This window comes from Polypterus senegalus, chromosome 2, assembly GCF_016835505.1.
Source record: "Polypterus senegalus isolate Bchr_013 chromosome 2, ASM1683550v1, whole genome shotgun sequence".
NCBI lineage: Eukaryota > Metazoa > Chordata > Cladistia > Polypteriformes > Polypteridae > Polypterus > Polypterus senegalus.
Window position 1 is genome coordinate 135,711,052 of NC_053155.1, and position 22,513 is coordinate 135,733,564.

General features: G+C 37.6%; 1 protein-coding gene across 1 annotated transcript in view; it reads left to right on the top strand.

The window, feature by feature from the left end:
• LOC120523403 (von Willebrand factor A domain-containing protein 3B-like) overlaps positions 1-22,513 on the top strand; it is a 221,403-nt gene that overhangs the window by 21,975 nt on the left and 176,915 nt on the right. The window contains exons 5-6 of the mRNA XM_039744685.1: positions 12,651-12,901; positions 15,591-15,750. Of these exons, the coding sequence (XP_039600619.1) occupies positions 12,651-12,901; positions 15,591-15,750 (411 nt within the window). The remainder of the gene's footprint in view (positions 1-12,650; positions 12,902-15,590; positions 15,751-22,513) is intronic.

Sequence of the window (22,513 nt, forward strand, 5' to 3'; positions counted from 1 at the left end):
ATTACCACCACCAAGACACGTACAGGAGTTGAAAAGAATTCAGGGTATGGTGAACTATCTCGGGAGATTGATTCCCAACCTTTCGACAGTGGGGCAGCCCATGTATGAACTTCTGAAAGAGAAAAACAGCTGGGTTTGGAATCACTCACAACAAACAGCTTTTGAACACATAAAGCAAATCCTGACTTACCGCATCAGTGCTTACATTTTACGATGTGAATAAGCCTACAGCCTTGTCCACTGACTTTAGCAGCTATGGACTGAGGGGCGTGTTACTTCAGTTTCATGAGCAACAATGGAGACCTGTGGCATATTGCTCAAGATACCTTACTGAGGCTGAAACGTGCTATGCTCAGATTGAAAAAGAGACTTTTGCAGCAGCGTGGGCGTGTGAGAAGTTTGCTAGATACCTTAACGGACTGAGTCAGTTCAAGCTTATAACTGACCACAAGCAGCTAGTGCTGCTCATTAACAAACACAGTCTGGACTGTGTACCACTACATTGTTAATGTCTTCTCATGAGACTTATGAGATTTAACCCAGTAGCTGAATACGCGCCCAGGAAAACTTTAATCATTACAGATGCTTTATCACGCAGTCCTCTTACTAAAGTGTGCAATGAGGTGGATTCGCACAGCGACGTGGCGTGCTGTGTTGCGAGTGTCGTGGAAGGATTTCCTGCATCTCTAAACAAACTGGACGCAATCAGAAAGGCAACAGCAGCTGATGCTGAATCGTAGTCTGTTGTGAAACTTATTAGTAGAGGATGGCCTAAACATAAAATACCAATGGAAGTGAAACCATTTTTCCAGTGAAATCAGAACTGTCGAAGTACCGAAAACGATTTGTCTGAACTGAAGGAAATGATCGCAACATTGGCCATGGCCATGGCCACAGCCACGAATGAGCTCAAGAAAGACATTCAGAAAAATATGAAGAAAGAAATAAATGGCTTGCTCAAGACAAACGAGAAGACACACAAGAAGCTATGGCTGGAGCTGCAAGAGATGCGGCAAGAATATAAAGACTTGGAAAAACATATATATAACCATTTTGATGCAGTCTTTAAAGATATGCTAAGGAAAATCGAGGAACACATTCAGGAAAATGCGTCTAAACTGAGAGAACTTGCAGATCAGCTGAAAGACGTTAAGCAGACATTCACGGCTCAAATTGAAACAGCGGAACATTTGACATCTAACGGCGATGGAAAAGCTACAGCTGCGAATTCCGAATGCAAAAAACTCAGAGACAGACTTGCAGCTCTGGAAGATGGAAGCAGAAGGAATAATATTAGAATTGAAGGTCTACCTGAGAATCGTGAAAGTCCAAACCCAGTGAAATTCATAGCTGAACTATTCTCAAAAACAATTGGAGAGGACTTTAAATCAGACACTGAGATAGCTGCAGCTTATCGCATACATGGATCAAATACCTTTAAACCTAGGTCTTTTATTGTCCGCTTCGGGAGATTACAATTTAAGCTTGATGTAATGGCACCTCTCAGACACAAACAAGAGATTATATTTGAAAATAATCACTTTCGAATTTTCCATGATTTCTAACCCTCAACAGCTGTTAAACGTGCAAATTTTTACAACATTAAACAGTGGTTACGGAAAGCCGATATCAGATACAGCCTCTTGTATCCTGCCAATCTGAAAGTGGATATTCAATACAAATATTACATCTTCTCCTCCACGGATGAAGCACAAAAGGAATTAAGAAATACGAAAGTGAGTTGCATCCTGTCATGGTATGGCAAGAAGATATTACCTACTGTCTGATCTGCTTGCAATGATACGGGTACCATAATTATACATCCTTTTCTCTTCTCGGACACTTTTTGTTTATGTTTTAATTATAATTGTTGGTGTATGTGTGGAAGAAATTAAAGCAGGTTTTTTTTTTGTTTTTAACTATTCTAAAGGAGACTGTTTAACATCATACCCTTGGTTTATTGTTATTGTTATTATTGCATTAGGGTTTACTATGCTTATCTTGGGCCACCACTCCCTGGGTTTACTGTCTTAATATTTCAAGATTGTTGATGATTATATTTAATGCTTATAGTGTGTTAATGATTATATTTTATGCTTATAGTATGTTAATGATTATATTTTATGCTTATAGTATTTAGACTTTATCAGCAATAGATATCTCTACTTTTTAATCCCCAAATGCTACTGCTGGGGGGCTTGTTTTGTTTTGGACGTGCTTTGTCTCTAGGTATGTCAGAGGATTGGGACTTCGTGAAGTGGGGTCCAGCCTCACATGGGGAGGCAAAATGTGGGGATGGGGGGATAAGGGGGGGAGAGAAAGAGAACAAGCTATATCTAATCTATTATTTTAATCCTTATAATGATAACTACCAATGTAACAATAAGCTGCATGGCAAGAACTCGTGGGAAAATTGGAAATTAAGGTTAAAGCTGTCTCACTTCCAGTTAAGAATAGAAAATGACAACAAAAATACAGAATCGATGTCTCCATGATGGGACAGTTAACTTTGTGAGCTGGAATGTTAAAGGCCCTAATCACGAATTAAAGAGAAAGAAAGTATTCTCTCATCTAACAGGTCTAAACACTAAAATAGTATTTTTACAGGAGACCCACTTACTAAGCAAGGATCAGTTCCAGGTGAAAAAAGACTGGACTGGCCAAATGTTCCATGCCAGCTCTACAAAGAAAACTAGAGGTGTGGGAATTCTTATACATAGAACAGTCTCATTTGTGGTATCAGATGTAGTATCTGATCCTGAAGGGAGATATGTGTTTGTCATGGGCAATTTATTTAACTGTAAAGTGATTTTGATAAATGTTTATGCACCCAATGTCGATGATAGGGAATTCATGCAAAATGTATTTACATCCATTCCCAATGTGAACACTCATAAAATTATAATGGCTGGTAACTTTAATTGTGTTTTAAATCCACTCTTGGATAGGACTCCTGTCACAGGGGGGATGACATCTAACACTGCAAAGACAATTGCACAATTTTTAACTGACCACAACCTATCAGACCCCTGGAGATTTCTAAAACCAAACTCAAGAACATATTCCTTCTACTCACCAGTGCATCATTGCTACTCAAGAATTAATTATTTCTTTATAGATAATAATTTCTTGCCTACGATTAAATCTTGCAAGTACGACGTTATTGTTATTTCCGACCATGCCCCTTTGATCTTGGAGCTAAAATCATTAGGCCCCACACACTCATCTCTCAGATGGCGTCTTAACCCACTTCTGTTAGCAGACGAGAACTGTACAGAATTTATATCCAAACAAATAAGTTTCTTCCTAGAGGCAAATACATCCTCAGAGGTTTCTGCAGGAATACTCTGGGAAACTCTAAAGTACTTCTTAAGAGGACAGATTATTTCATATCTTCCCCACAGAAATAAATCAGAAACCAATAAGGTACCAGAACTAACCAGCGAAATTACTAGAATAAATGAAGAACGTGTCCAAGTGATATTACTAGAATAGATGAAGAACGTGTCCAAGTGAGGCTTTTCATAGGAAAAGGCAGGCTCTGCATTCAGAGCTCAACCTCTTAACAACCAAAGAAACTGAACAACTCATTTTTAAATCAAGATATCATTACTGTGAACACGGAGAGAAAGCTAATAAGCTCTTAGCTCAACAAATCCACAAGCAAGAAGTTGGCAATGCAATCCCAGCAATCACCAACATGAACAGAGATAAAATCATTGACCATAAAAATATAATGCACACATTCAGAGACTACTATAAATCCTTATATTCTACTGAGTTTAAGGAAGACAACACACAATCTAATGCATTTCTAGATACATTACAGATACCACAAATAGATACTTGTAGTGCAGAGGAACTGGATAAACCTTTGGTGCTGTCAGAATTACTAGATGCTATAAAGTCACTTCAAGGCGGGAAAGCAGCAGGCCCTAATGGCTACCTTGTAGAATTTTATAAGAAAATTTAAGACTCTAAAATCTGTTTAGCACAATTTAAAACTTTTTGAGTTTGCCAATAACCATTTAGGATGCCTAAATGTGCAGAGCATTGATAAGAGTAATTTCATTCAGTGTAAGGTTTAAAACTAAGAAGAAGCAATCGGTCTAGATGTAAAAGAAAGAAAAATACTAAGAAAACATTTTTTCTTAACTGAAATGCACATCTGCTGTTTCTAATGTGAAGTTATCCTATGTTAGGTGATTTCCTGGATGAAGTGCCAATGTTCATTAAATTACGTGTTCTACTATGGAAGGAACAGTGAATAGGCAATGAACGACTGCTCAATGAAAGTGTGACTTATAGCTGAGGAGAAACACATTGTAAATGCTGCCCTAAGCATTAGTTTTAATTTGTAGTAATTTCCAAAAACATCTGTTATTAGAGTTGTGAAATTGTTTGCATTGCTGTCTCATGGCTCCAGGGTCTTGGGTTCAGGCCCTGCACTTGGTTGTTGTCTGTCTGGGGTTTGCGTATTCAACAAGTATTGTGGAGTTCCTCCTAAGACATGTATTTTATGGTTAATGAAGAAATTAAATTTATGTGTATGTATGTATGTACTGTATGTATGTGGGCAATGCAATGGGCTGACTTCCTATGTTGGTTCTTGGGGCTTGCACTGGAAGCTAACAGAAAAGGTCCTTGGCTGATGTTACCCTGAAATGCATAAAATGGGCGTGAGATTGTTATCTGCTACCAAGAGGGTATATATCATATGGAGCTGCCATGTAACAAAATAAAGTGCATGGAGATGAAAATGATTCTAAAGCTCCAAATGTTTAATCTTTTGTCACTATGAATTTAAAAGAAAGATGATGCGCATAATAATATATCAAGCTCTAATGGAGTAAATTTTCCTGATCTTCTCCTGGTATCATTGGATTCAAGGAAGGATCCAATCTTGGACAAGACAACCGATAGTACATGTACACACACACTCACCGTAGACCAGTTAACCTCATCCCCATGTCTTTGAAATACAGGAGGGAAACCAAAGAATCAATAGAAAAACCTTTACAGATACTTAGAAAACATGCCTGCAAAGTCCACAAAGAAAATGCCTAGGTGTGGGTTTCATACCAAATGATGTACATACTGTATATTTCAAAATTCAAAAGGAAAAGTAACATAATGTGATAGACAAACTTGTGTCCTAGCTGGTGTGGTCACTGCTCCCTTACATGGCCTGGAGGACTTGATAACAGCAGGCCAGGGAGGGTGTGATATCTCTTTTCCATGCTAGGATGCAGAGGTGGAAGAACCACTGAGCAGTATCCAGGATGAACTTGGGAACTTAGAAAATCCACACAGTGGTCAACTGTCTGCTATGGACAGTATGTCCCCGTGTACACTGGGTAGCGTCATGTTGTCTGGTAAGCCTTACTATGGCTGCCAGCAAGGCATCATGGGTGTTGTTGACCCATGTGCCTCTCCTGTCGGGTTTTGTGGAGGATACCAGGGGAGCTCTTGGATACTGATGTGCTTCCCGGAGGTAACAGGCAACAAGTACTCCCGTGTCTGGAGTTAAAAGAGAGCCCTCCACTTGACTTGGGAAGATTTGGAGTCAGGTATGGAAGAGAGAGGGGAGGTGGAGAAAAAGATAAGGAAAAAAAAAGTTGTGCTGTATTGCTGAGCTGTGATTGAAGGTATTCTTTAAATAAAAGCACTTTAATTGAATTGGGACAGTTGTGGTGCAATTGTATCAGGGGATTTGGGGTGCTGGTACACCCCTAGAGGCCACAATACATAAAAATTAGAATGGTTTCTTGCTGTTGTTTTTTTTTTGGTTTTATAATGCAAAGAATTTAACCTCTCTAAACTGTTCATTAAACATTTTAGGCCTTCTGTCTTTAATGAATATAAAGAAGATGAAAATAAACTAAGACAATTTTTACACTTTATAATTTCAAACTAATGCTAATTTTTCTTCTTCATGAATCTCTTGTGCTAGTGAGAACCATACGGCATACAGTATTTTGTTTTTCAAAATGTGTATTACTGTCTATTTTATTAGGTTGTTAGGCACATGCCCAATTGAATTTCCCATACAAGGGATGGTAAACTTCACCTTAACCTTGACATTGACGTTAATAAATTTATGTCTCCCTCTTTCTCTCTCTGGCTCTAAGTAGAGGGTGCATTTGCTTTGGTGCAGTTAAAGCCTAGGCATTGATTAGCATTAGAACATTTTTTGCACTCTGTGAAAGGAAACTTAGAAGTGCTTAGTCTGTTTTCACGCTGCATTATTCCTTGTTATATATGTTTATTTACATTAGTATTATATTTAAATCCTAGCTTAGTCCAAAATGTTTACTATACATGAGTGTAGATCTGAAAATTATTGTTTTACTGTAGTGTGATAAATTATGAGCTTGTCTAGAATCAAGTTACAGTTTTGCCATTACCATGGTATGTCACCTCGGCAGAATGGATGCCTGCAGTCTAATTTGAGGTTTCCTGACTCTCTGTGTTTTCTGCTGTGCACACAGTTTTGTGTTTTAAAACTGCTTACTGAAAATGTGTTGCGGAGCCCTTTAATATTATGATTATAAATATCTTCAGTTGTCCTGGGTATTTGCATAACATTTGTGACTTAGTAATTTTAAACAAATGTTTATTGAATTATATACTAAACATACATTTGTTTTACTTTCTCAAAGTGGATGGCAGATCTGGCCAAGATTATTTTTAGTGACACCACTCTGTTTCACGCCACCCTCTGCAAAATTTGTGAAAGAAGAATACATGAAAAGTGTTAAGATTAGAAGTTGGCAAATCCACCTATGGAAAAAATTTGTAAAGAACGTTTGCACTCTTTGCCATTGAGCAAAGATCTTATTTCCAGGGTAAGCTAGGTGTCAGTTTGCTTAGCCTGTGATTGGAAATTTGTATACCCACTTCTGTGATGACCTGTTCAGAATGGTGTCTGGACTTCATCCAGATTGTAGAAGGCCAAATCCACGTGTGGATTTTAAGTTTAAGTCAAGTGTTTGACAGCAAGCCCTGCTTGTCTATCTCTGGCCTCTTGCCAGACAGTGCTATGTGCCACTGAAAGCCTTACAAAAATGAAATAATTTCTTCTACTCCTTATAGCAGCCTTTCTACTGTATGTATAGGTAGAAAATTTAAATATAGTTAAAATATTTAAACTTGATGATTGTGTGCTATCTTTGTTGTCATTTTTAGACAGTGGCACATTTTAAGGTGGGTGCCTGGTGATGCATGGTTAACATTGCTACAACACAGCTCTAGAGCCATCAGTTTAAATCCTACTTAATCACGTTCTGTGGTGAGTTTGCACATACTACTCACGTCTCAATGACATGTGTATTAGGTGGATTGGCAGTTCAAAACTGTCTGCATGCAGGAGTGTGTGTGAGATGGACAAATGCTCCACACTGTGAACAGGACTGAGTGGGTTTGATAATGAACAGATGGATAAGTTCATGTATTATAATGTTATGGACAGATCTTATCATAGTTTTTTCATCAATCAGTAAGACAAGAATGTTATTATACTTTAAAATGTACTTTTGTCAGTATTCCTTAAAATTGCTGAAGTTTCTTTATGCCTAAAACCACAAATTGAGCACACTTGACAGGAGTCTCAAGAATTTACAATGGCCACAAGAGTTCACCTAACTCAGGTAGGCTGAAAGGCCAAATGTTTAGTATTATATAGCTGGACTGCGTTCCTTAAAGAGTATCTAAAACTTAGAAACTTGTAATCCAAGGAAATATTTTACTAATATCTGAAAATATTCTGTGAGCCACCTGTTAATGTGTTTTATATATATATATATATATATATATATATATATATATATATATATATATATATATACATATATTCTTCTATATAAAAGCGGTCGAGATTGTCCTTCCGTCCCGTGAGTGCTACGCAGGCGCGGAGTTTCACACACGCCCTGTCCATTTTTAAATGCACGATGGGATTTCTAGTTTCTTTTTTCCAGGTAAAAGATGATTTTCTACTCCAGACTGTGCGATATCTTCTTCTTCTTTCTTACTATAAAAAAGCGGTTGGGATTGTCCTTCCGTCCCGTGCGTGGAAAGCGTAGCGGTATTCCGCTTATCACAGACTTACTACTTGCAGCTTGCGGTACGAAGCGACATGATGTGAGCAGAGTTCTGGTGCTCCCATCGTTCCCTTGCTTTTGTCTATCTGAGATGCGCTGGAAAAATAGACAAAATTATGTCTCTGGAAATAATTAATGTTGATGGAGTACAAATGCCTCACCGCGTAGTAAATATCAGGGGGGTTCAAAAGGGTGACCTCAATATAGAAAAAAAGTTTAAATTTCATCACAAAAATAACAGAAACTACGAGTATTAAAGTAATACCGCTCAAATGCAATATAACCAAATTAATGAGTTTGTATAAAATATCAAATTGATCTACATACTGAATTGCCTTAAGAAGTGGTCAACTTAAAAGTCGGTCGCCTTAAAAGGCGGGTGAGCCTAGTATATATATAAAAGCCAAATAACACTGACTCACTTATCACGAAATCTCCCGAACCATGAGGACTTGAGACTTGAAATTTGGAATGTAGGTTACCCATGGCCCATAGGTGCTCACTAAGAAACGGTTTTAAAAATTTCGTGGTCCAAACACAAAATTTCTTATAGTTTTTAGACCTGTTTGTATGTCTGTTCGCTTTTCATGAGAGAACTACTTAACAGATTTAGATCTGTTTTTTTTTTCTATAATTTGCTTGAACATTACAGTTGATTTTGCGACTTCTCTCATTGGACTAAGAATCATAGTTCGCTTGTAGGAACAATATTTTCACGCTAATCCAAGACAGAGGCTGTTGGCCGAGGGGAGGGGAAAGAGTGACGTCAGGAGTAGAGGGCTGGGCCAGGCACTCCTCACTGTCCTGTTTCACTAATACGCAGGGGAAGCCGCTGGGGATGGCTAGTCATGTGTAAATTTAAAAAGCCCTAAATCCTGAAAATCAACGTATTTCTTATAGTGAATGGATAAAGAATATGTGAGTCAGTTTATTTTACTGTACTGTGTATCATTTAACATTTGGTTGTGCTAATTTGTATTGAATTGATTATTTTGAAGTAACTAGTAATTTATAATGTGTTAGTATGAAGAGTAAAACTACTACTTTTGTGTCACCTTAAATAATAGGTGTAATTATTTTGCTATTTTTATGAATAATCACACACACACCACATATCCAGTTATGTCCCTAAATCATATTGCAGAGCATAGGTAAATAGTTTTATTAATTTGTTAATGTGTTCATTTATTTTTTAAACCTACTTATTCCAAATTATTGCAGGGGCTGGGGAATATCTTGGAAACATTGGGAAAAAGGTAGGAAACTACCCTGAACATAGCATTAGCCCATCAAAGGGTATACTCACTCGCACATATCCACAACCATACATTTAAAAAGTCCAATAAATGTAACTTGCACATCATTCCAAGAGAACTTATATAAAAGGCTTTAATGTACAAGTTACATATAGACAGTGTCCAGGCCACAGAAATTTACAACACAAATACTGAAAACAATCCATCCATTCATTTTCTGTACATGTTTTTTTCCAGTTCTGGGTCATGGGAGGTAGAGCCTGTCATTACAGCATCAAACAAGACAGAAACCAACTCTAGACATGATTCCCTTTGATATACACTGTGGACACCAGGGGACGTAAACCCCAAACCCCGGACACACCAGACACAGACGGCAAGTTCAGCACACAAGACACGTTTATTCCCGTGGGGGCTGCGTTTGTCTCATTCCCCATAGTGTCACATTTACCATGACCAATACAACATAGCACCCTTTCCTTACTTTTTGCCTTCTTTCTTCCTTGTTCTGCCTCTACTCCTCTCCTGGCCAGCTTCGAGTGGAGTGAGGTGGCTTCTTTTATTCAGCTCATGGGATTGCTCCAGGTGGCTCATCAGTGTTATTGGAATTACTCTCAGGTGTGGTGGAAGTCCATTATAGGGTTCTGCAGCTCCCCCTGGCACCCCAACAGAACCCAACAGGGCTGTACCAAACTCCAAATCCCTGTGGGAATCCATGGTGCCACAGCTGCCCAGGAGGGCTGCCCTCTAGCATCCCAAAGGAGGGACCGCTTCACTGATACTCTCTCCCCTGGTCCTTCTATTCCATTGGCGTCCCGGCCAGGTAATGGCCGTAGCCGCCCATCACAATGCACACATGCATACACTCACACTTACTTGTACTGGGCCACATTGTATTTACAAATCAAATAGAAATTAAGGTATTTGGGTTGTGGGAGGGAAACTAGATTTCCTTGAAAAAACTTCACACAGACATAAGGAAAAATTTAAAGTGCACTCAGACAATACCTGGGCCAGGGACCTGAATCTAGTCTTCAGAAGGTACAAATTAGCAGTGATTGCCATTGACCTATCCAATTTCTATACCCACTTTATACAATTTCACAGTGGTATAGACCAGGGGTCTCCAACACGTTGCTCGCGAACTACTAGTAGCTCGCAACCCCTTTCCAAGTAGCTTGCCAAAAGGTTAATGAATCCTACATAACTTTGAAATCTTGATTAGTCAAATTATGGGTGGGCAATCTTTCCAAAAAAATTATATTACGATCCTTTTAACACAAAATCACGATCCACAATCTGAATTGCAATCTATCTTTTCAATGTGGCATACACTTAAGAGAATATCAGGACTCAAACTCATCAAGACCTAAGTAACGCTTTATTTTAAATATCAAACAAAGTTGAATTCAGTTGTTCTCTCGTTTGATAGCTAAGAGGAGTTAACGAACATGCCCCGAAACTGGTGAGTGACTGAGGAAGGCCCCTCTCCTCGGCCCGCTGGGTCTCTCTCGGATTCACACAAATAAATCAGTACTGCAAGCTAAGTATGATACAAAGCGAAATGACATAAGTTGCAAAATCAAACAGAATGTTCAAGCAAATTATAGAAAAAAACAGATCTAAATCCATTAAGTAGTTCTTTCGTGAAAAGCGGACAGACATACAGACAGACATTGGATTTTATATATTATATATTAGTAAACCTTCAGAATAATGTGCAGTTAAAGTCTCAACAGCTTTCTCAGCATTTCTGGAGCTTAGTAGAGCCAGTTAACCATAAGAATCTTCACCAAGCAGCACTGAGAATGTCGGCTTTGATTGGGTCTACATACCTCTGTGAGTCTGCCTTTTCTGACGTGAATGTCATGAAATCAAAGTTCAAAACAAGACTGACAGATGAACATTTAAATGTCTCCATAAGAGTGAACCTAAGTGGCTACACTCCACCATACACCTCTCTTATTGACTCCATGCAGTGCCAGTCATCTTACTAACTAAAAAACACATCACACATGCTACTGGACTTGTGAATACTCTTGAGAAGTGAAACAGTGAGATGTAACAAAATGACAAATGAATAAGTAATATCTGTGTATTTGTAATTGCATTGTTTTGTTTTGACAGTATTCATGTTTTAATTCAATAGTGTGAGATACACTAGAAAATGCATACAGACATACAAAATGCACTTGCAGGTGAACTAAATAATTTCTGTGATGTTTTAATGCAAAATGTGAGTTGTGGACACCAACATTTTGTAAATGTTTAGCCAAAACAAGCTTATGCAGTTTGTTTGGGTTGAAATAAGCTATGAGAATAAATGTTAGAAAACATGAGTAGCTCTCGGCCATTTTCATTTTGTAAAAGTAGCTCTCAGGGGAAAAAAGGTTGGAGACCCCAGGTATACAGCCTATCCCACCAGTACTGAAAGCACATCAGTAACCATTCCTGGACGCAGTACCAAGATATTGCAGGAGATACTCACAATAACTGATACAATGCCAAATTAGATTAATCAATTACACTTTGATTTCAATAATTACTGTATGTGTAACTAGCAACCCATCCAGTGTTTGTTTTTCCCTTACTTCTGTGACAGGCTCTGTCCTTCAAGTGCATTACATGGGTTTATTTGTGTGTGCTGTCTTTCTTGCAATGCTCTTACAATTTGTATTACTCGTGTAATTTTTAGTTAATTTTACTTTAACTTTGTTCATTGTTGTATGTTGCTCCACATTAGACCCTTTTATATCATTGCTCCAGCCTACACTTCTTTGTTCATCTTAATGCTTTTCTCAAGCATTACAGAAATTTGTGAGAAAGTTTTCCAAAGAACATGTTTATTTTTCCTAACACGTATTATACGGAAACTCACTCATAGTCTGGCTGACCTGCATTTACTTTTATTTCCCTTGGACTTTAGCTTATAAGTGAACCTTCCCTTAATTCCAAATGAGAATATTAAGCTTAGGGTTTTTATTCCTCAGATCTAGTCACTTGTGCTTCCTCCACATTTTTTCAGTTTATATTCATGGCAATTCTAAAGAAATACATATTTTTCTTGGCTTTGAATCCATCACTTTTGCCAACTTAAAGAACTGGAGCATTTTCTGTATTTAATTTGTCTTCAGGACAGCTGCTGTCTTTACTTTATCTGAATTATTCTTATCTTGTGCCTTTTGTTTGTTTGCTTTGTAACAAAGTGTTCACAATTTGAGAACAAGTCTGGGCTGCAGGACTGTGTGAAATTATATTTATCTGGTTATACATGTGGTCTTTTTCATCTTTACAGATAATAGCCACCAGAGAACAACTTAATCAAATTGTGGACATACTTTCCAGAAAATTTCAGCTGTACGAAAAACGTCTAGAATGGCTGACCAGTGGTAGCCGCCAGATCTTTGGTGTCATCCAGGAGCGTTCCATTACTATTGCACTGGATTTTGGAAGCACTTCCCACTCTCACTATAAATTGTGTTGCAATGTTCTATGTAATGTACTTAAAGAACAGGTGTCACAGATTGGCAGATTTAATCTTATTTGGTAAGAAAGCTATGGACATTACATTTTACTTATGTAATAACAATACAGCCTTAAAGCAAGACAAATGTTACTATGCATGTAATGTTTACAGTAAATTCATAAATATAACTTAAAAATGTTATTTTTATTATTATTTGTTAAAAATGTGGTTTTATTGTAGTGCACAAAATACTAAAAAACTTTACATTTATGACAAAATAAATGTTAATTTACAGAAGGAAAGTAAGACTATAAACAGAAGGTTATCTTAACAGTAACTGTTTTGTGTAATCTTTAGAGACTTCTTCATATTGAGCTTCAGTAAAGAAGCAACCCTTTTATTTATTTTAATGATGCATTCTTATTTTTGCTTTTATTTACATATTTTGTAAAGTGGTGTAGAAGGTAGCCATGCCACCCCACAGTGTTATGCAGGTTCTCACCTGGTTGCTTTGTATGTGGAGACTTATGTTCTTGTCATATTCATACAGGGATTCTAATGTCCTCCCACAGTCCAAAGGCATCCTGGTAGGTTTTTTTGGGAGAGCTCATTAGTTTCTTTTCACTTTCAAAGGCTGGTACCTATTGCAACAATAATAAATCTCTATATATAATCTTCATTTGGATCTTGATCTTTGTTTGTCCGTGAATGAATTAGAAGAAGCACTAGATGGCAGTAGAGAGACAGCTAAAACATAGGCATTGAATTAAGAATCTCTTCCAGGCTTATACTACTGAAGACTGTAGTACGCCAGTCACACCTCAAAACACAGACATTCAAACTAAACAAATTGTTGTGCTTTAAATTAACTAAAGAGATCTTCATGTAGATCTTGATCTTTGTTTGTCCGCAAATTCCACGCATGCGTAGACCACCTTCCAGTTTAGTATGTTGTTGTGCCGGTATAATGAAAGGGGTGGTGGACAGTGTTACGCTGGTTAGCTCCTGAGGCCTGGTTAGAGAATGACATTGCCGAAGATAAAAGGTACGTGCCTACGTAACATATGAATGAAAGAAAGACAGTGGGTAAAATGAATGACAATGTAACAGCACGTTCCAGAAATTATTATTGTTGTATATATTATACGTTGTAGCCGGCGAGTGCTGCGCGTCTCACAGTTGTACCGTGGCTTGCTCACATGTCAGTGAAGTGATCCCTATTTATGCTTTAAAGAGCCTGGATACCTATGTGTCCCCCTTTTATAACCATTGCTCCGTGTATATTGCCTTACTCTTTGGATTGCCACAAAGCAACCTGCGAGATTGGAGAAAGGTTGAGAAGAGATCGTGAGAGGAAACGACAGCGTTGTGAAAACGAGACGGACTGTGAACGGACAGAAGCAGAAATGTTCCTACACCACCACATAATTACGATTCAGAAAGTGATTCCAAGTAGGCCGTTCCTATCGAATCAATGTCCAAGGGTTTTCTTTTGTAATTTTGTTTCCCTTATAAAAAATCATAATGCTGTGCGACGAAGAGCCCAGTTCACAACTGGCAGCCGCATTTAAACAGGGAGCCCTTCACAGACAACTTTAACACGTGCAATGTAGTTGGGTGCACATGGCTAGTTCAAGAATAAAAGACAGGAATAAAATAGAAAATGAATTATTTTTAATGAAGACATAATCTTGTTTTCTCTAAAGATGTAATTTTCTAGGCTGACCTGGAAGAATGACCATTTTGTAAGAACATACAATGTTGGCCAAATTAGAGAGAAAATCATTAAGACCTCTAGTCTTGTTTGGTAATAGCTAAGTTGCTCTCATATTGTCGTCAAGATACTTTTAAAATTGTGTTATGGTTTCTGTTTCCACTGTATGACTCAATAGTTTGTTCCAAATTCCCATGACCCTTTGTGTGAAATATTTTATTCATTTCCTTCATTTAACACAAGGCAGACACCTTGGAAAAGGTGTCAGTCCAAGGAAAGGCCGCTACAATTTTAAGCCATTTTAGGGCCACCAATTTACTTAATGTTCATGACTTTGGGGCGTGTGAGAACACCAGAGTACTTAGTGAAAACCAGCTGGGAATATTCTATCCCCAACACTGCGAGTGACCAGGGCAGAATTTCCACCCAGAACTCTTGTCACTGGTTGGCCTTTATAAAACACTATATGCTAAAACAAATTGACTTTTGTACTACTAACTGCACTTTTCAGCTTAATGCCCCAATTTAGCACTTAAGGTAGAATAATAATTACATTAGCAAGTAAAGTTTAAGCTATACTTTAGATATGTATCTAAATGTATCTGTATATATCTATAACACTTGTTATATTAACCCTTTCGGGCCTGGATTTTCTGTTTTTATGGGGAAAATAATTTTGTGAGATATTCTACCTTTGGGGTGTCTAGGAAGCTCAAACAAATTATCACTATTATTATACAATAGCTGCCAAATACTTCCATCTTCTTGAGGAAATGATATTGAAAGTGGAGCTATTTACTATGTGGTGCGCACATGTGCTGTACAGAAGCGTCCATTGTCACTTCCGGGTTTCGTGGACTGTGCTAATAGTAGCACACCCGGTTTAAACGTATCGGTGCTTTGCAAAAATGGCTGCATATATGTACTATTAATTAGATGTCAGGGCTGAAAGGGTTAATATACCAGCATCAAACACAGTTTTTGCCAGTAAATTTACAGTAATGAGTGATTTATGGTTTCAATGCTTTTTCCTTTTTTTATTATTGTATTTGCAGTACGACTAAACACTTAGAAATGTGGCAGGAGAGAACAGCAGAAACTTCTGGAGCAAATATTGAGTCTGCAGTGCAGTGGATATACAGTTTGGATCATAAGTCTTACTACGGCAATGACAACCTGGCTGAAGCGGTGTTAAAAGCCATGAGTGATATAACAGTAAGATTCTTGCAGACACTTTTAGGTGTAAGATATTTATACAATGGTACATGGAGCATTTTTATCAAAACCAACGTTTAAATAACATGTTCATGAAATGATAAAACTTCCTAAGTCATGGCTAAGTGTGACTTTTACTATAGAGGTGAACTAATATTTTTAGAGTGAGTCTACCTCAGTGCTCTTAATATGATGACATTATAACAAAATAATTTTGTCTTTCTAAGAAAAATTATTTGTCTGACGTTAATCATGCTAGATGTTTTCCAGAATGCTTGATAATCCCTTCATGAGTCTGTATCTATTAATAAGAGTGCAATAGTTTAGAGCCTGCTACTAATTATTTAAAGTAGCATACAGTTATCTCTAGTAGAATGTACAGATCAGGCCCTAACTGTGCAGTGATTTCAAAGGTTAGAAGACATGCAGTTAATAAATAACTATTTTATGTATAATAATAAAAGAATAATATCGTGTCACAGTGATTAATGCTGCTGCCTCCATGATCCAGCATCTTGGTTTTGAATCAGTCTGTGCTGGCTGCATGTTGTCCTCATGTCAGTTTTATTTTCTGTTTGTGAACTCTCCACTCTCCCCAGTGCCAGAGTGTGCATCAGTGGATGCTGTGATGGACTGTCGCCCCATTCAAAGTGTTCCTGCCTTTTACCTAATACCAGGACAGGAACCAGCCTTCCATGAATTATTTTGATGGGGTGTGTTTATGGCATGTATCATATACAGTAATTAGAATGTTAGAATATTAGAATGATTATGATGAGAAAAGACCATTCAGTCCAACAACTTTATCTGTACTATTCATGTAGATTGTCTAAAATAATAATGTTGAGTTCTGAAGCTCCCTAACATCCTGCTCTCCAACACATGTCTTGGTAATTTATTCAGTTTGTCTATAGTTCTTTTTGTGAAGAAAAACTTCCTGACATTTGTGTGAAATCTGCCCTTCAAAATTCTGTGTTCCTATGTTTTTGTTAAAGAATTTATTTTTAACAGCTAGAATCCACTGTACTCATTTCCTTCATAATTTTAAACACTACAATCATATGATCCATTCGCTTTAAATGAAAATGTTCAATTCCTTCATATCTCATATCTCTCATTCCCAGAACCAGCCTAGTCTTTCTCTTTTTGTTTTTCTTTAATGCTGGTATTCCATTTTTTTAACATAGATACCAAAACTGTACACACTACCCCAGATGAGGCCTCACTAATGCCTTAAATAACATAGTCATATCTTCCCTTAGCTTGTACTCCACACATCATATATATAACCTAACATTTTATTAGGGCTTATGATCACTTCTGTCATGTTGTTGACATGATCTGTCATGATGTTCTGTATGATCATCATTCTGTCTTGTACTCCTAGGACCTTCTCATAATGTGTACTTTCGAGTTTCAGACCTCTCATTGCTTATTCAAATTTAACATTTTTACTTTCTACACATAATAGCTTGTATTTACTTACAATAAATTTCAAATTTGCCTGAGTCTGTATGCTGTCAAAGACCCTTATCTGCTCTTCTACCTAGTTTGGTATCATCTGCAAACATACTTGGTTAATTGAGTATATTCTTGTCTAGATCTTTATTTATGTTAAAAAGAACAGCAGCCCTAGCATTGATCCTTGAGGGACATCATTTTTAGAATCACATTCAATTCTGAAAATTATCCCTCATCTGCACTTGGCTGTGTTTGAGAAAATTTTATACCCACTACACAGCCTGCCTTGAATTCACACATCTGACTGTTAATAATTATATTTCACTAACAAGAAGACATCCTTAACACGATCATGACATCTCTACGGCACAGAAAGTTGTCATGACCAACTGCTAAGCACATGACAAAACTGTTGTGTTCACTAGGAGCAATTATGATGTGAAAGTACCGAGAAGCTGCAAAGAAAGTAAAGCTGTCAATAATTTCAATTTGTCAACAAATCACATGTTTATTCAGATTACCTAAGGTCCTCACATCATCTTGTCTTTGTGCAGTTTTGAAGTTTACTTTCCAGTCTTGGTATTGTGCAGTTGTGTTCTTTTTTGAATTGGATCAGACAATAACAGGATGAGTCATGGTAGGAATGTTCAGCATATGTTGTGACAAATCAAGAGAAATACAGTATCCGTCCATCCTCTTCTGCTTATCTGAGATCAGGTTTTGGGGACAGCAGCTTGAGCAGAGATACCCAGACTTCCCTCTCCCCGGCCACTTCTTCTAGCTCTTCTGGGGGAATCCCGAGGCGCTCCCAGGCCAGCCAAGAGACATAGTCTCTCCAGCATGTTCTGGATCATGTCCAGGAGGCATCCTGATCAGATGCCTGAGCCACCTCATCTGACTCCTCTTGATGCGGAGGAGCAGCGGCTCTACTCTAAGCCCCTCCCGGATGACTGAGCTTCTTACCCTATCTTTAACGGAAAACCCAGACACCCTGCAGAGGAAACTTATTTCAGCCGCTTCTATTCTCAATCTCGTTCTTTCGGTCAATACCCACAGCTCATGACCACAGGTGAGGGTATGAACGTAGATCGACTGGTAAATTGAGAGCTTTGCCTTACGGTTCAGCTCCTTGTTCACCACAACAGACCAATGCGGAGCCCGCATCACATTAGAGAAATACATCATGTTACCTATAATGTTTTACTTGTAGTGGTTTACTGCATACACTGCAAGATTGGCATGAAGTGGGAATAAAACAAATCAATGTCATATTATTCTGTAATTGGGAATTAATTTTAAGAATGTTCCTGACATGTAAATTCCAAAGAAAGTAAACATATTTAATAACAGTCCAGTATGCCTAAAAACGTAATCCATTATCATTATTGTGTTGTTCTTACCATTAACAAATATTATCACATTGTTTGTATTCCACATTAAAGGATTCCATCATTTGTTCCACTACTAAAACTAAATTTATATCAGAAAAGATGAGCAGGATCGTTAAGGGTTTGATGAAGCCCATTTAGGACAAGGTCTACTTTTTGTTGCTCCACAGTTGTTTGATGAAGCCTAATGACTCGTCTCACTGATTAATCATGAATTTCATTTTAACCTTATCTTGAATTTGCATGTTTCCAAAACTCAGATCAGAACAAAAGTCTGAACACTCTATACAGAATGGGTGTAGAGAAAATGTATAAAATATATTGACTAAAATCTTTCAGCTTAAATTAGAAATATCTTCTGTGAACAAAATGCATCCTCAAATCAAAATCATAAAAATGGAGGCCAAAGGTATAAATAAAGAGAACCATTATTGCAAAAAGAAGGTAACACTACAGGGAGAACACCAAATACAAACAGAAAGAGGAAAAATATAAAACTATTTATGCCCTAATTAATATGTTTTTTTACTGCTTTTAGTTTTTATCATTATCTTGAATTGTCTAAGTCATCATTGGCAATGATACCAACTACCAGGTTCATATGATGCTGTGCCAGTGTAGTGCTTGACACCATTGCTGTAATGTTATTTGAGGTGGCAGCATGAATCATGTGATGTCCAGCTTTTGGAATAACAAACAAACTGTACACTTATTTAGGAAAAGATTACTATCATTCCATCTTCCAAACCCATTTATCCAAGCCTCATGAGCAAGGTAGGAAAAATCCCTGGATAGTGCGCCTCCCTGCCACAGGGTGAACACAGCCAGTCTATCTAACCTGCATGTCTTTGGACTGTGAGAGGAAATACAACCTCATGAAGGAGTACTAAATACTATTTATTATTTTTTGTTCATGTTCTTTTAACCTTGAGTTACAGATTTTGTCTTGGCATTAGATTCTAGGATCTTCATGTGTTTCTGTTGCTTTCTGACCAACCCAGCTATGTCCACTTACAGTATATTTGTTTGTAAATGCCCTTTACAGGTTCTGGTCTTATCATCTTTTATACTGTTCTTTTGGGCTTGCTATTTTCTATCTGGCCCACAATACGTATCTTCATCCTGATCACTAAACTCCTTCCATGAAATTCATTTGCTGAATTGACAGCATGGGGAGTGTTTTATATCCCCAGCATCACTGTACTTCAGTTCCAAGTCCTAGGTTCTCTGCCTGTAGCTCCTTCTTAATGTCAAAGATACTGCTGCAGTTTTGAGCCATTTCTGTTATTTAAATCAGAGGTTTCTTAAAGTTTTTAATCTGAGGATTCATATACAGAAATCTTTTTCATACTGGGATGGAAGATAACAGCAGAGACACATACAGACAAATAACAACGGCCTTATGATAAAAATCAGTAAACATTTGTAAATTCCATTCAAGCCTGTTTCTCATATGAATATTACTAAAAGGGAAATGTGGAAAGCAAACAAATTCCTGCATAAATACTTGGTGTACGCTGACAGAAGTCAATTCTTCTTTATAAAGGGAGTGATGTGATGAATAAAAAGGTGTTATCGCATAGCTAAATAATTCCTAGAAAATGTATGGGCTGCTTGTATTTTACATGGGTGATAAGATCGATCTTGATAAATAATTCAGCAAACAGTCCAGTTTTAAATGTTTAATGCTACCTAATGACATCATGCTGAAAGCAGTGGGCTCTGCAGCCTGTCTCACCAGTGGGCTGTGTCTTTCACACTACCAGTTGATTAAGGTTTATTGAGCCACTTTAAAATAGTGTCACTTTGAAACAGTCATGTTGCGACCAATCACAAATGTGTCTGTGACCCAATTTGGGTTGTGACGCACAGTTTAGGAAACACTACCATAGTACCTAATATCAACAGATCACACAACAGAATCCAAATCAGTCGTCTTTTGGACTGGGAAATGTCAATTCAGTTGGCAGTCTTCCTGTCCTTCCTTTAGCCCCGTCATGTTCCTTTGGGTATCAGGAAGCTTAGCAAGTTAAATGTATTATGGCACTATACTTATTTAATTAATTAAAAAATCATTTTATTTATTTTTTCTGTTGTGGGTGCTCAGAAGGAAGGACAGGCACGTTTCATAGTTGGCCAGGAAGCCATAATGGAAGGACTGGGAATACCAGGAACATTTCATTCCCCCACATGCAAGGTGGCATTGTTTCTGTGGTCTAAACCTGATTAGAACACCTGTAGGATTGCATAGGAAATGGAGTCCAGAAATGCAACCCTGATGTGGTCTTTAGGGACCACCAGAAGGCGCTGCCAGGGGATGACTTCCCTAATTTCTTCATGACCTGGAAGTGCACCGGATGATTTCAAGAGGAGAACGAAAGCAGTTCACAGGTTGATTTTAAAAGAAAGCCTGCTGTCTCATTTGAGATGATTCAGAGTCAGGAGGCACTGGGCAATGCTTTTGGAGAAGGAAGGAGAGTTGTGATTGGTATATTTTTGTTGAAGTTCTTGTTTAAAAGCTTTTGGGGCTTAATAAAAAAACCTTTATTGGAGCTCAACATGTATTTTAACATTATTTTGTCTGTGATTTGGGGCTCAGGGGCTGTCAATAATTTGACAAAGTTAACTTTTATTGCCCAGTCCTGTTTCTATATTCTCAAGACTTTGTAAAGTGCTGTCTGTGCCAATAGCGCCCCAAATTTTGAACACAAGATTCGTCTCTACCTCTCTGACCGATACATTTGCTAATCATACTGCTGTTATGAGTTTTCTCTATGTTATTTAGTTTATTCTCTAAAGTGCATGTTTAGTTTTGGTGACTCAGAATTGAAGAGTAACATTGGATAAGTGCGTTAATGTGTTGAGTGATGGTGTCTGTCTGTGTGGCTAGTATTTCTTGTTTATAGAACCCCACCTACTTGTGTTGCTGTGATTTTGAAAACTGGGTTCTAAATATGAAACACTGGATGGAGGTAGTGCGTCTAGATCAAAGGTGGCCAGTCTGAGTCCTGCAAAGCCATATTAGCTGCATCCTTTGTTTACGATTAATTTCTTAATTTAAAGCCAGTTGAATTTTTGTTTAATCAAATGGTTTTCCCTCAGCCTTAATCCAGGAGCCTCACAATTAATCATTGTTTAACATTTACTTCCCACTGAACTTAAAACTAAAAAGTTAAATTCAGCTAAATTCAATTTACTTTTGTACAGCACTTCTTGTTATCACTGGCCCCAGGTGTCTGTTGAATAGTTTCTGTTTCATGATTTGCTTCAGTGTTCTTGCTTGTTAAGAATTTTAAGAAGTTTCCAAGCTGCAATCAATAGTAAGCTGCAAATGACAAAGTAGGTAACACTGAAACAGCTAACATGGTATAATTTTCCATGTATTTGAAAATGTGTGTTACTAAAATATATATTAAAATAAATAACGTTGAAGGAATGAAAGTTCAACTCATCTCTAGGCTACAAAATCATTTGATAGTATTTTTTTTTAATCAAAAAATAGAAATCTCTGACAGCAGTATATTACATAGAGCGAGGACCAGAACACCTCACTTTAATGACATGTTCCATTCACCTCAAGAAATGCTTTCTAATTAAGAATATGGTTATAAACTGCAGCCTTTGCAAACCTCCAGTAGCTGGACTACTCTAGAGAAAGTGGTTACCTAGTGTAAAATTGCCTCTAAACTTTGCTGTTGCATGTATCTCTAACAGCTATTGCATTTCTAAAACATCCAATAGTGTTTGTTGCTTTATTATTGGTCTTCTAAAACACTTCTTGGCATTTGTGTTTCTCTCCTGGGATTATCAATTTCTGGCAGCCCACAAGGCATTCTTGCTGTGTTAAAGGTAATCAGATCTCCATCACTGGCTTGAAGTCAATTCATATGAGGTCAAGAACATCTGCTAACTCT